Here is a 13,812-nt window from a genome sequence, read left to right as displayed (position 1 = left end):
AGAGGAGAGAAGGTCAGCACATGACGTAAGTTGGAGCGGTCGCAGTCTTCTGCAACCAAAGGTTATAACAGTGTGTGTGTGTTTCTCTCTCACACATACACGCTCCCTCTGTCTCTCACCAATCCTGTATGTGTGTGTGTGAGAGAGAGGGAGTATATTGTGTGTGAGTGTGTATGTGCATGCCGGCCCCCAGTCTATGACAATCTTAGGATGACAGATATGGAGAGCGGGAGATTTTTAAAATCCTTACTAGTTTTAATTATTGGATGTTATTTGATGTATCTGCTGTTTTGAAATATTGCATCGATGTTTGTTTAGGGAATTTTAAAATTATATATTTGGGGGAGGTGGTGCCAAAGGAAGTATCTGCCTCGGGTGCCACTGGAAGGACTAGAGTTCCCTTGAGGGGGTGGAAGGAGAGAGAAGTTGAACGAGGTATTCAGGGGCCTATTTGTTCAAGCATTTGTAGAGCGAGCAGAGATTTTCAGATTTTATGGGAACCAATGGAGCTGATGTATATGATCAGCTGCTTTTGTACCTAACAAAATTCTGATCACAGAGCTGGAGGTGCTTCAAACTGTACTGTTAGATGCTGTTGTATAGGAAATTACAATAATAAATTCTGCTAGTGATTAATGCATGGATTACAGTAGCAAGATTGTGCCTATGAAAGAAATTGATTAGGAAATTGGACTTTCAATTTGTAATCTGTGTAGATGATATTCTAGTTTATGGTGCAATAAATGAATCCCAACAGGAATTCTGGGAGGTGAAGAAAGTTCTCCTTCTAGTTCTGTACTGGCTCAGTTGTAATGAGCGAACATGAAATACGCCCAAATGCTTCACCCAAAGAAGTTCTTTTTCTGATAATTAACATGATATTCGACATACTAAATTGTTTTATTGTTTTAATGATGGCATTTATTGTGTTCTAAACAACTTTATTTTAGAAGTGCCGTATTATCATCATAATAAGAACAAATCCTGGGTGTGCTTCTTGATTCTGACATCATTAAAACCACAGAGATCATCTGTAGTTCTGATTTCTTTCCTTTTATCTACAGATAGGATGATGTGTCCCTATCTTTCTCAGGATATAGCAAGCATTTCGTATGCACTAGTGATATCATGGTGTGTTTATTACAATGGCTTTTATCCAGGTTTTGTTAACAAGCAGTTTTGGCTATTACAATTAATACAGAATTCTGCAGTTTGTCTGCTGTAATGTTTGCAACTACAGGTTCATATCACCCTGAGTAGCCATCACTGGCTTCCTATGGAGTTTCATGTTACACTTGGCGGTCTGTGGGCTGCCCCCATGAACCACCGCTGTTACCTCCAGCTCCAGGCCAGCCGGGCCATGTCCTGACATGGAAAAGCACCGTCAGCGTGCCATGCTACCTCCTGGTGCAGAGAAAGCAATCAGCCATACACACGGCAGAACACTGCTGTCGCTGACACGCCATGTATTCCGAAGCACGTGCATGTGCCTCTCATCGGCACTTAAAGGGATGGCGTAAACTCTATGGCTGTATAAGAAGGCAGTGTTCCAGACACAACTTGCCTCAGCAACAGGTCCAGCTACTCTCTAGTAGTGCGTGTTATTTTCCTGCATTCCAGCTTGTCTTCAGTCATAAGAACATGCCATACTGGGTCAGACCAAGGGTCCATCAAGCCCAGCATCCTGTTTCCAACAGTGGCCAATCCAGGCCATAAGAACCTGGCAAGTACCCAAAAACTAAGTCTATTCCATCTTACCATTGCTAATGGCAGTGGCTATTCTCTAAGTGAACTTAATAGCAGGTAATGGACTTCTCCTCCAAGAACTTATCCAATCCTTTTTTAAACACAGCTATACTAACTGCACGAACCACATCCTCTGGCAACAAATTCCAGAGTTTAATTGTGCGTTGAGTAAAAAAGAACTTTCTCCGATTAGTTTTAAATGTGCCACATGCTAACTTCATGGAGTACCCCCTAGTCTTTCTATTATCCGAAAGAGTAAATAACCGATTTATATCTACCCGTTCTAGACCTCTCATGATTTTAAACATCTCTATCATATCCCCTCTCAGCCGTCTCTTCTCCAAGCTGAAAAGTCCTAACCTCTTTAGTCTTTCCTCATAGGGGAGCTGTTCCATTCCTCTTATCATTTTGGTAGCCCTTCTCTGTACCTTCTCCATCGCAATTATATCTTTTTTGAGATGCGGCAACCAGAATTGTACACGTATTCAAGGTGCGGTCTCACCATGGAGCGATACAGAGGCATTATGACATTTTCGTTTTATTCACCATTCCCTTTCTACTAATTCCCAACATTCTGTTTGCTTTTTTGACTGCCGCAGCACACTGAGCCGACGATTTCAATGTGTTTATCCACTATGGCACCTAGATCTCTTTCTTGGGTTGTAGCACCTAATATGGACCCTAACATTGTGTAACTATAGCATGGGTTATTTTTCCCTATATGTATCACCTTGCACTTATCCACATTAAATTTCATCTGCCATTTTGATGCCCAATTTTCCTCCAGCTTGCTCTCAGTCCTTGTCCAGCTTGTCTCCTTCTTCATTGCTCGCTTGTTCTTACCCTTGCCTGCATGTCCTGTCTATCCATCCCTTTCTTCTCCTTTGGATAGATACCTAGTTTTGACCTTGTCTCGGACCTCAGATACGCCTGATTGCCACCTGCCCCTGACCATTGCCTGGACCTTGGATATGCCTGACTGCCGCCTGTCCCTGACCATTGCCTGGACCTCGGATACGTCTGACCGCTGCCTGCCTACGACCCTAGCTAACTATGGACCTCTTCTTCCACCTCCAGCAGAGACTCCATCTAAGTCCTGCCAGCCCCTGCACCCAAAGGCTCAACCTGAGGTGAACGTTGGCTGGTATAGGTGAAGGTCCTGACTGGTCTCTGCTTCACCAAGGTCTGCCTGCCAATGGTGAGAACCTGCAGGGCTCCTCTCTGCAGGTAGAACTAATTTCACCTTGGCCCAAGGTGAGATGAAACATTTCAATCCAAATGTAAAATGCTTTTGGCTTTTCAGAGCTCTAAGAACAGGAAGTCCAAAATACTTGCATAATCAGTTATAACCTTATATACTGCCTCGATCAGTGTGCTCTTCACAAGCTGTTTACTTTGTATTCCTTCTGGTGAACAGGTGAAGTTTTCAGAAACTTCAAAGACAACTGCAGGTATCTGCTCAAAGGAAAGAATTTAACAGATTTTCTTGCTTTTAGAATATATGTAAAGACATGGTTATTTGAATTGAAATTTCCAAATCTATGATGGATGTATTGGATCATTTTATCCTTTTTTATATCATATTTTATGTATCATTTAATGATTTTGTATTATAAGTTTAGTTATATGTCTGATTCTGTTATTTTTTTTATATATGTTTATGTTTTGATGATGTATGGTTAGTATATTGAATGTATATTTAATATATTTTTGCATGTAATGTAAATTAGCTTTAGTTCTCCCGGGGTGTGGCAAATAAACATACACACTCATTGCAACATATCCATTCTGAACTGTCTGGGTGTGTGTGTGTGTGTATAGCACTGAGCAGCAGTTATGATCCTAACAGCAATGGTAAGGCTGCATTGGGCTTCCAAGACGGCACTGAGGAGAAGTGCATGAACTAACCATGCAAACGTTAATGAGCTTGGGGGAAAAATAATGTTTTTGACAATGACTTTGTAAGTTTTTGGTGGCTGTCTGAATTATTTGCATTGATCTATTATAGGAGATTGCAGATTATAAGATATGCTAAACAAACATTATTAGAAAACGCAATAATAAGATATGGTAGGGGACCTGAGTGTTCAGTTTAATGTTGTCTAGTAAGAATCAGAGAGGAAGATGACAAGGTCTAAAGTTGGAGGTGGTAGAAGCCAGTACTTTAACAGATTTTGGGTATACTTGGGACCAATATAGAAGGCAGTGCTGGGTAAAAAGATGAAAATTCAGGTTAAAGATAAGATGGGGGTGATGGGTGTAGAACAGGTGTTGAGTTGCATATGGGAATTTATATGCTTATCTACCCCAAGTGGAACAATGTTAACTGGGCAGACTGGATGGTCCAAATTGGTCTTTTTCTGCCATCATTTACTGTTACAGTCAGAATAATATCTCTCACAGCAGCTCAGCTCGTTGACCTTTTCAGTGCTTCTTTAAAGTCAGCAGTAGTTCTGGAGGGGTGGAGATGGGCAGATGTCATTCTTCCCAAAAGTGGAAGTAAGGAGGAGGTTGAGAACTACAGTTCCATTAGTCTGACCTCGGTAGTGAGTAAATTAATGGAATCGCTGCTAAAACAGAGGATAGTGCAGGTTCTGGAATCCAGTGGCTTGCAAGATCCAAAGCAGCATGGCTTTTACCACAAGTCTTATTAACAGAATCTGATCAATTTCTTTCATTGAATTACTAGAGAATTGGATCAAGGGAAAGTGCTAGATGTCGTATACTTGGATTTCAGTAAGGCCTTTGATATGGTTCCAAATACTGTAGGTAACTTAAAATAAACTGAGCACCCTTGGTATAGGCCTTAAAATGACTGACTGGGCTAGAAACAGGTTGCATGGGAGGCAACAAAGGGGAGTGGAAAATGGAGTTCTGAAGAGAGAAGCATTACTGGGGATTGGGGAGTGGTGTCAGGGATCGGTCCTTGGCCTTGTTCTTTTCAACATTTTCATGATCAACATTAAAAAAGGATTATCAGAAAAGATTTGTCTTTTTGTGGATGATACCAATATCAGCTGTGGATGATACCATATCAGCTCTTGCTTCCTTCAGCGACACAAGGAGACCCAGCGGTGAACTTGGCCTGCGCAATCGGCGCTGAAGCCCGTCGGGTAAGGCCTCCTGTTCCACTCTCCCCCGATCGAGCTCCCACGCCGATCGCCAGCCATCCTCCGCAGCCGTCCAACAGCGCTACCTACCTAGCAGGACGTGAACCTCCTCCCACAGCCGACAATCGATCAGGGCCACGAGCCCTCGCCTCCAACCGGCCTCGTTCCGGGCCGCAAGCCCTCGCTCCGAACCGCCCACGAAATCGGCGCTGCGGTGACGTCAGAGGCGCGACCCGGGGGCTATTTAAATCGCCGGCTCTCCCCGTCTCTCTCCTCTTGCTTCCTTCGGCGACACAAGGAGACCCAGCGGTGAACTTGGCCTGCGCAATCGGCGCTGAAGCCCGTCGGGGTAAGGCCTCCTGTTCCGCTCTCCCCGATCGAGCTCCCACGCCGATCGCCAGCCATCCTCGCAGCCGTCCAACAGCGCTACCTACCTAGCAAGGACGCGAACCTCCTCCCACAGCCGACAATCGATCAGGGCCATGAGCCCTCGCCTCCAACCGGCCTCGTTCCGGGCCGCAAGCCCTCGCTCCGAACCGCCCACGAAATCGGCGCTGCGGTGACGTCAGAGGCGCGACCGGGGGCTATTTAAATCGCGCCGCTCATCCCCGTCTCTCTCCTCTTGCTTCCTTCGGCGACACAAGGAGACCCAGCGGTGAACTTGGCCTGCGCAATCGGCGCTGAAGCCCGTTGGGGTAAGGCCTCCTGTTCCGCTCTCCCCCGATCGAGCTCCACACGCCGATCGCCAGCCATCCTCGCAGCCGTCCAAACAGCGCTACCTACCTAGCAAGGACGCGCAACCTCCTCCCACAGCCGACAATCGATCAGGGCCACGAGCCCTCGCCTCCAACCGGCCTCGTTCCGGGCCGCAAGCCCTCGCTCCGAACCGCCCACGAAATCGGCGCTGCGGTGATGTCAGAGGCACGACCGGGGGCTATTTAAAATCGCCCCTCTCCAGGTCGTCGCGCGCCGGGCGTCGCGCGCACGAAGGAGCGCGGACAAAGGGGCCTGCCCCTTTGTTTCGCCCCTTCGGTTCGCCCCTCGCTCACCCCGAACAGCACCACTAGTCTTCCTTGATTGGTTCCAGCATATCACTAAAACCAAGAACACACCGCCAGAAGCCGACGCCTATCACATGGAGACAAATATCCTCGCCAAGAGAACCACCCCTACTGAAGACAAGCCATAGACTGTTCGCAAAAGCTCAGCCCTCCACCAGATAAACAAACAAACACACTGGATCTCACATCAAGCGTATCATACGTAAGTGCGACCTCACTGGACTATTCTGATTAAACTTACTTAACAGCATCTGATTACCTCAAATCACCCACCCTAAATGCATACCCACGCCTGTACAATTGCATTAAGTTTTGTCAATCTGCATTAACTAATTTATCTAAGTTATTTAACTGCCCTACTCTGGTAAATTTGCTTGATATGCTGTATTTGCTGTGTATGGTTAAATGACTTGTCTTCCTCTTAATTCGCATTACTCTAGTTAATTATTCTGCTAAATTACATTAATCTATCCATTCCCATTACAGTGTCTGCATCTGCATTAATCTGCTACAATTGTTTTGTTCTGTGCAATTGCTTTAATGTGCTTTTATCCCACAATCCCCCTTCCTCACAATACTCCCTCCTAGCCCTCTACCCAAGAATGCCCCCTCACGCCTACCTCCTCTCCCCCCAACTATCTACTCGGACACACTTCAAAACTATCCCCTCCCCCCTTTCTCCCACCACAACACTCAAAAAAGGCGTCTGACCCCCATCCCCATATCCCCCACCTCGCAAGCCCTCACCATCTCCCTCATCTCTCTTCTGCTCATTAACGCCCAATCCCTAAAACAAAAAACACACCTCCTCCATGATATCCTAACAGACTCTAAACCAGAAATTTTCGCAGTAACCGAAACCTGGTTCAAACCCTGCGACAACCCCCCTCATTAATCAACTCCCCTCTGAAACTTATGACTTTTCTCTATCCCCCGTAAACAGAAAAGAGGAGGGGGCCCTTCTCCTCATAGCTAAAAAAAGACTCAAGCTGACCTCACAAACCTGTAATATTCCCAAGCAATACGAAGTAGGCCTTTCAAATCTCAATCTCTTCAAATCTTGCCTTATCTATACCCCCCCTGGTCTACTAGAAAAAGACCCCTCCCCCTTATCGAATTCCTCACCATCTCCCTCTCTCCCGACATACCCACGATACTCCTAGGCGACTTTAACCTCCACGTCGACTCCATCCCACAATCCCCACCATGCGAAGCAGTCATCTCTTCCTTAGAAGCAATGGGCCTTACCCAACTTATCCATTCCCCCAACCCACAAAGCCGGTCACACACTGACCTTATCTTCACTAACACTCTCATCAAAGTCATACACACCCCCACATGCCTCCCTGTCCCTTGGTCCGACCACTCCATCATCAAACACAACCCTCTCTCTACAAACCCCATCTCCATCCTCTCCCTCCCTCAGTCAAAATCCTTCCAATTTCGTGGAAACCTGCCCGTTAGACACCCTTGCTACGGCTTGCGCCACCATCCCTAATCCACATTGACCTTGAGACAGCAGATAAGTGCTATCTCCTCCTGGACAGAAACTACCCAAAAATCGCTAACAAATTATGCCCAGTCATTTCAAAAAACTATCACACAAACCAAGTCATCCAAAAAACCCTGGTATACCCAGACACTCAAAACCCAAAAAAAAACACAGCTCAGAGCAGCAGAAAGACATTGGCGCAAACATCCCACTCCTGCCGTCAAAAACCAAATATTACCAACTAATGCATGCATACAGAAACGCCATTCAACCAACCAAAAAGAATACTATGCAAAAAAAATTCAATCCCCCCTCCAATTCAACCCAAAGGCACTATTTACACTAGTTTCAATCTCACCAAACCCAATGTGTCTACCCCCCAAGTCCCCCTCCTCTCAGACACGATGTAATGAAATTGCCCTCTCTTTAAGAACAAAATTTCCAATATCACCGCCAAGTTTAAACCCTAACACCAAGAACTCCCCCCCACTACTAACATCATAAACCCTCCCACCCCCACATTTCTCCCACCCCCTCTTTCATCCTTCGAACCTTCCTCCACTCTAGAAAGAGAAAACATTTTAAAAAAGATGAGACCCTCTTCCCACCCCTTAGAAAACAATCCCTACCAAATTACTTCTCGCTATTCCTAAAACAATAGCCTCCTCACTCTCCAAAATCGTGAACTGTTCCCTAGAACACGGCCGCCTGGTCCCCTATATCCCTGAAACAAGCTGTGGTCAAAACCATCCTAAAAAAAACCTTCCCTTGATCCCTCCAACCTATCCAACCTCCGTCCCATTCCAATCTCCCCTTCCTCTCCAAAATTATTGAGAAACTAGTTAACTCCCGTCTCTCTGACCACCTAGAACAATCCAACTTACTCCCAACCAACTCAACATGGCTTTCCGAAAACACCTCAGTACGGAATCCCTCCTCCTCTCACTTACTGACAACCATCATCAAAGGTATGGATGCGGGTAACTCCTATCTCATCGCCATGCTCGACATCTCTGCCGCCTTTGATACTGTAAATCATACCATCCTTATCAACACCCTCGTCAATATAGGAATCACAGGTACTGCTCTGTCTTGGATTAAATCCTTCCTCCACAACCGTACCTACACAGTCCTCACTGACAATTTTACATCCCCTCCTGTTAATCTTGATTGTGGTGTCCCCCAAGGTTCCTCCCTCTCCTCCACCCTATTTAACATCTATATGATCCCCCTCACAAACTTCCTCTCCAACCTTGTATCACACACTTCATCTACGCCGATGATGTGCAAATCCTTATACCTTTCACAATGCTGCACTCACTGCTATCCAAAAATGGAACACCATCCTCATCCTCGCTCTATAAACCAACTCCTATCTGACATGCACCTAGCCCTTAATCTGCAAAAAACTGAACTCCTCCTCATCTCCCCCAAACATGCATCCATACCCATACCCTTCCCCTCCACCTTCCACCCCCCTAACTTTCTCTCTGACACAAGAAACCTGGGGGTTTATAATTGATAACCAACTTACCTTCAAACCTTACATCAAATCTATCCTTAGCAGCTGCTACTTCAAACTTCAAACCCTTAAAAAACTCAAACCCCTCCTCTACTTCTCTGATTTCCGCACAGTACTTCAATCTATAATTTTCTCAAAGATTGATTACTGTAACGGACTCCTACTTGGTCTCCCTGCTTCCCACATCAAACCTCTCCAACTCCTTCAAAATGCCACTGCACGCATCCTCACTAAAGCCAAAAAGAAAGACCACATTACTCCCACCCTCATTAATCTCCACTGGCTACCCATTCATTCACGCATTATCTACAAGACTCTCACCCTCATCCCACAAAAGTATTACTAATGAAACATTACAACTGGCTAAACCCCCCCTTCCTCCCACGTACCTCTACAGACCCACCCGATCTTCGCTCCTGGGAACCCTTATTCACCCCTCCATAAAATCTACAAGACTCATGTCCACCACCCAACGGGCCCTCTCCCTAGCAGGCCCTTCCCTCTGGAAACTCCATGCCCCTTGACCTTCGTACCGAAACCTCCACAACCCACCTTCAAAAAGAAACTCAAAAACCTGGCTCTTTCCTCCAAGCATACCCCCAATCACAATCACATCATCCCTTACAAACATCTCAACCAACCCGCCTACCCCCACCAACACCCCTTCTTCAGGACCTACCCCCCGCACCCACCCCCCCAATGAACTTCAAACCTAAAATATTAGTTAGTACCCCGCCTTTCCCCCTCAATCATTGTTCCTCTGCGCTTATTCTAGCCTGTAAATAATCTATGTGTTTATCGCATTTTCCTCAAACCCCTGTACATATCTTTTCCTTATGTATCCTTTTCTCCCTCCCCCCCCCCCCCTCCCTTTGTCTCGTCTACCTATATACCTCTCTTCCCCATCTATTTATCTTGTTTATTGCTATGTTACTGAGTTTATGTTACAACTGTTCCTTGTAAAGGCTTTGCCTATATATCCTTGGTTGTAAAGTTATCTGTAAACCGGCACGATGTGCAAACGGTTTGCCGGTATATAAAATAAAATAAAATAAATAAAAAATAAAATAAATCAGCAGTAGGGTAAGCAGGAAGTGTTGTGCTTGGAGGTGGACCCTTGTCCTGGAGCCGTGGAGAACGGCTCCCTGGTAGGGACCAGGAAGCACCTGCCCCCAGGGGGTGGAGCACAGGAGGAGACAGAGGCTAGGATGAGCTTCACCACTGGAAGCCCCGCGGTCCCCCCGGGTGGAGCCCGTAGGGACCCGGCCACTTGGACTTAGGTGGGCCTCGCAGGGGTCTCCCGGAGAGGTAGTAGAGAGGCGTGCCCACAAGCAGCAAGGGAGCGCGGTCAGACACTAGGCTGTAGGTTAGGAGGAGCAAGGAAGGCCAGTACAGCATAGGTGATGACAAGGCAAGGGACAAAGCCAGAATCAGGAGACGTGGTCAATGGCAGCCGGGGGTCAGAATCCGAGGATCAGTCCGAGGAGTAGTCAATAAAGCAAGGGTCAGGTTCCAGAGGTCAGATGAGGTCACAAGGCAGGCAGAGGTCAGGATCCAGGCAGCGAACAGAATGGTCAAGGAGCAAGCCAAGGTCAGTACCAGAGACAGTCCGAGGGTACTACCTGGGGAGACAGGACAGACAGACGCTGGAACAGAAGGACGCTGGACAAGCCTGGAACAGTAGGGCGCTGGAACAAGACTGTGAACGCGGAGGCAAACTAGTACACTTACAATGCCGACCCGATTGCCAAGGCAAGGAAGTGCAGACAGGGACTTCCTTATATTGTAACGTTCAATCAGGGCGCCGTGGAGCTAGGACCCGCCCCTGGGCCCTACAAGAGGCCGGGTGGTCCATGCACACATGCGTGCATAGGGGTGTGGCCAACACCACTGGGGAAACCGAACTCCAGAGTGAGGCCTGGTGCGCAGTGGAGGACCCGGCGACCGCCGCCGCGGGATGCCGAGACCTGGAGGAGCTCGTGGCTGCCGCTGGGGAGGCCTACCCGTGACCTGCAGAGGATCTAGTGAGGTGAGCAGGCCCATGTGCGGGCCGGGTGTGGATGGGGCACGCAACAGGAAGCTGTGGAAAACAAGTGGTGGGATCTAGCAAAGCTTGAGGAATGGTCTAGTCTGGCAGGTAACATTTAATTCTTAAAAAATGCAGAGTTATATATTTGGACTGCAAAATCTCAAATGAATGATACAGTCTAATGAATGAAATTCTAAGCTTGAAAGAAGAGCAAGATCTGGAGGTGATCGTATTTGATAATCTTAAGGTGAGCAAACAGGCAGCAAAAGCCAGAAAGATGCTTGACTACATAGGAAGAGGAATGGTCAACAGTACAAAAAAAAAGGAAGTGATATTGCTCCTGTATAAAGTCTATGATGTGATCTCATTTGGAATAGTGTGACACTTTCTGAAGGCCGCACCTTCAAAGGGATATAAACCAGATGGAGTTGGTCCAAAGGGTGGCTACCATAATGATCTTTGTTGTAAAGCATACCCTAGAGCAGGAGTGGCCCACTACAGTCCTCAAGAGCCGCAAGCATTATGTTACAGTATTATCAATCATTGTACTCTAGTAAACCTGCCAGAGAGGAAACCCAAACACTTTTTTTTTATTTACATCTCCCACAAATAACAGAGCTCCAAAGACAAAGATTGGTGAAACCTATCTCCCAATCTGAAATTTGTGTAGTAATAAATACATTGTCTTTAGCAAAAGACCCTTCAGGGAAACATTGTTAAGCCATTAAAGCATATATATGAGAGCAGTTTGACAGGAGCCATTTTCAAACATGATATGAATCATGCTCTTATTACAGTGTTTCCAAAACCTGGGAAGGACTTGATGCAACTCGGATTGTAAAGGCCCATATCTTTAATAAATGTGGACTTTTCCGGGGGAGGAGTCAAGATGGCTGCCACGTGAGGAACACTGAGAAGATCTCTCTTGCCGCTTTTGCTACTTTATTCTTTATTCCTCCACTGATGCCTCATACGAAGTGCAAGGCTAAGCTGAGGGGTACTAGCACAAGTTCCCCCTCCCTTGAATTTCATCAGCCACGGATTGAGGGGTTTTTCCCAGCAACCCCGAAAATGGTTCTGGATGTGATCGCTGCAGGGAATGACGTTGGGCAAATGCCATCCCCACTAGGGATGTGAATCGTTTTCCATATCGTCTTAACGATAGAAATCGTGTGGCAGGGCAAGAAAATCGTCTTAGGCACGATTTTTTAACTAAAATCGTTTTTTCCGATTAGTGCGCACTAACTCGAGTTAGTGCGCACTAACGGGAGTTAGTGCGCACTAACTGGGAGTTAGTGCGCACTAACTGAAAATGATACAATTTGACACTTTTCAGGTCAGTTAAGGTCAGTTTAGGAATGAATATGTATTCCTATTGGCTGCCCTCTTATTTATTCATGTTACCAAGTTTCCTACTGACAGTATATGGGGGATGGGAAATGGAAACAGTTGGTAGCTTGACAAAACAAGTAATGTGATCAGTCAATGTGACTAGAACTTGTGCCCTAACCCTTATACCAGGGGTATTGTGATCTTCCTGCACACAGTGCCCTATCCCTAATACCAGGGGTGTTGTGATCTTCCTGCACACAGTGCCCTATTCCTGATACTGGGGGTGTTGTGATCTTCCTGCACGCAGTGCCCTATTCCTGATACCGGGGGTGTTGTGATCTTCTTGCACACATCCCGATATCAGGGATAGGGCACTGCATGCAGGAAGATCACAACACTCCTGGTATTAATAGGGGATAGGGCACTGCATGCAGGAAGATCACAACACTCCTGGTATTAATAGGGATAGGGCACTGCATGCAGGAAGATCACAACACCCCTGGTATCAGGGATAGGGCACTGTGTGCAGGAAGATCACAATACCCCGGAGGAGTGAGGGTCAGGCAGCTCCCCCCTGTCTGTGAAGCCAGCCTCTCACTAGTAATGCAGGGAGGGAGCTGTCTCAGACTTCACCATCCTCCCCCCCCCCCTTACCCACACACCATTCACTAGCTGGGACATGGGGGAAGTCAGGAGTGAGGGTCAGGCAGCTCCCCCCTGTCTGTGAAGCCAGCCTCTCACTAGTAATGCAGGGAGGGAGCTGTCTCAGACTTCACCATCCACCCCCCCCCCCTCACCCACACACCATTCACTAGCTGACATGGGGGAAGTCAGGAGTGAGGGACAGGCAGCTCCCCCCTGTCCTGTGAAGCCAGCCTCTCACTAGTAATGCAGGGAGGGAGCTGTCTCAGACTTCACCATCCTCCCCCCCCCCCCCTCACCCACACACCATTCACTAGCTGGGACATGGGGGAAGTCAGGAGTGAGGGTCAGGCAGCTCCCCCCTGTCTGCGAAGCCAGCCTCTCACTAGTAATGCAGGGAGGGAGCTGTCTCAGACTTCACCATCCTCCCCCCCCCCTTACCCACACACCATTCACTAGCTGGGACATGGGGGAAGTCAGGAGTGAGGGTCAGGCAGCTCCCCCCTGTCTGTGAAGCCAGCCTCTCACTAGTAATGCAGGGAGGGAGCTGTCTCAGACTTCACCATCCTCCCCCCCCCCCCCCTCACCCACACACCATTCACTAGCTGGGACATGGGGGAAGTCAGGAGTGAGGGTCAGGCAGCTCCCCCCTGTCTGCGAAGCCAGCCTCTCACTAGTAATGCAGGGAGGGAGCTGTCTCAGACTTCACCATCCTCCCCCCCCCTCACCCACACACCATTCACTAGCTGGGACATGGGGGAAGTCAGGAGTGAGGGTCAGGCAGCTCCCCCTGTCTGTGAAGCCAGCCTCTCACTAGTAATGCAGGGAGGGAGCTGTCTCAGACTTCACCATCCTCCCCCCCCCCTCACCCACACACC

General features: G+C 47.5%; 1 protein-coding gene across 1 annotated transcript in view; it reads right to left on the bottom strand.

Annotated features, from left to right (window-relative positions):
- Positions 1-1,234: 1,234 nt before the first annotated feature.
- The window catches only part of LOC115077033, a 45,297-nt gene continuing 32,719 nt past the window's right edge, over positions 1,235-13,812 (bottom strand). The window contains exon 3 of the mRNA XM_029579182.1: positions 1,235-1,365. Coding sequence (XP_029435042.1) covers positions 1,235-1,365 — 131 coding nt within the window. The remainder of the gene's footprint in view (positions 1,366-13,812) is intronic.

This window comes from Rhinatrema bivittatum, chromosome 15 (genome assembly GCF_901001135.1).
Source record: "Rhinatrema bivittatum chromosome 15, aRhiBiv1.1, whole genome shotgun sequence".
In the NCBI taxonomy this organism is placed as follows: Eukaryota; Metazoa; Chordata; class Amphibia; order Gymnophiona; family Rhinatrematidae; genus Rhinatrema; species Rhinatrema bivittatum.
The sequence above is the reverse complement of the archived record's forward strand: the minus strand, read 5'-3'. Positions and strand labels throughout refer to the sequence as shown.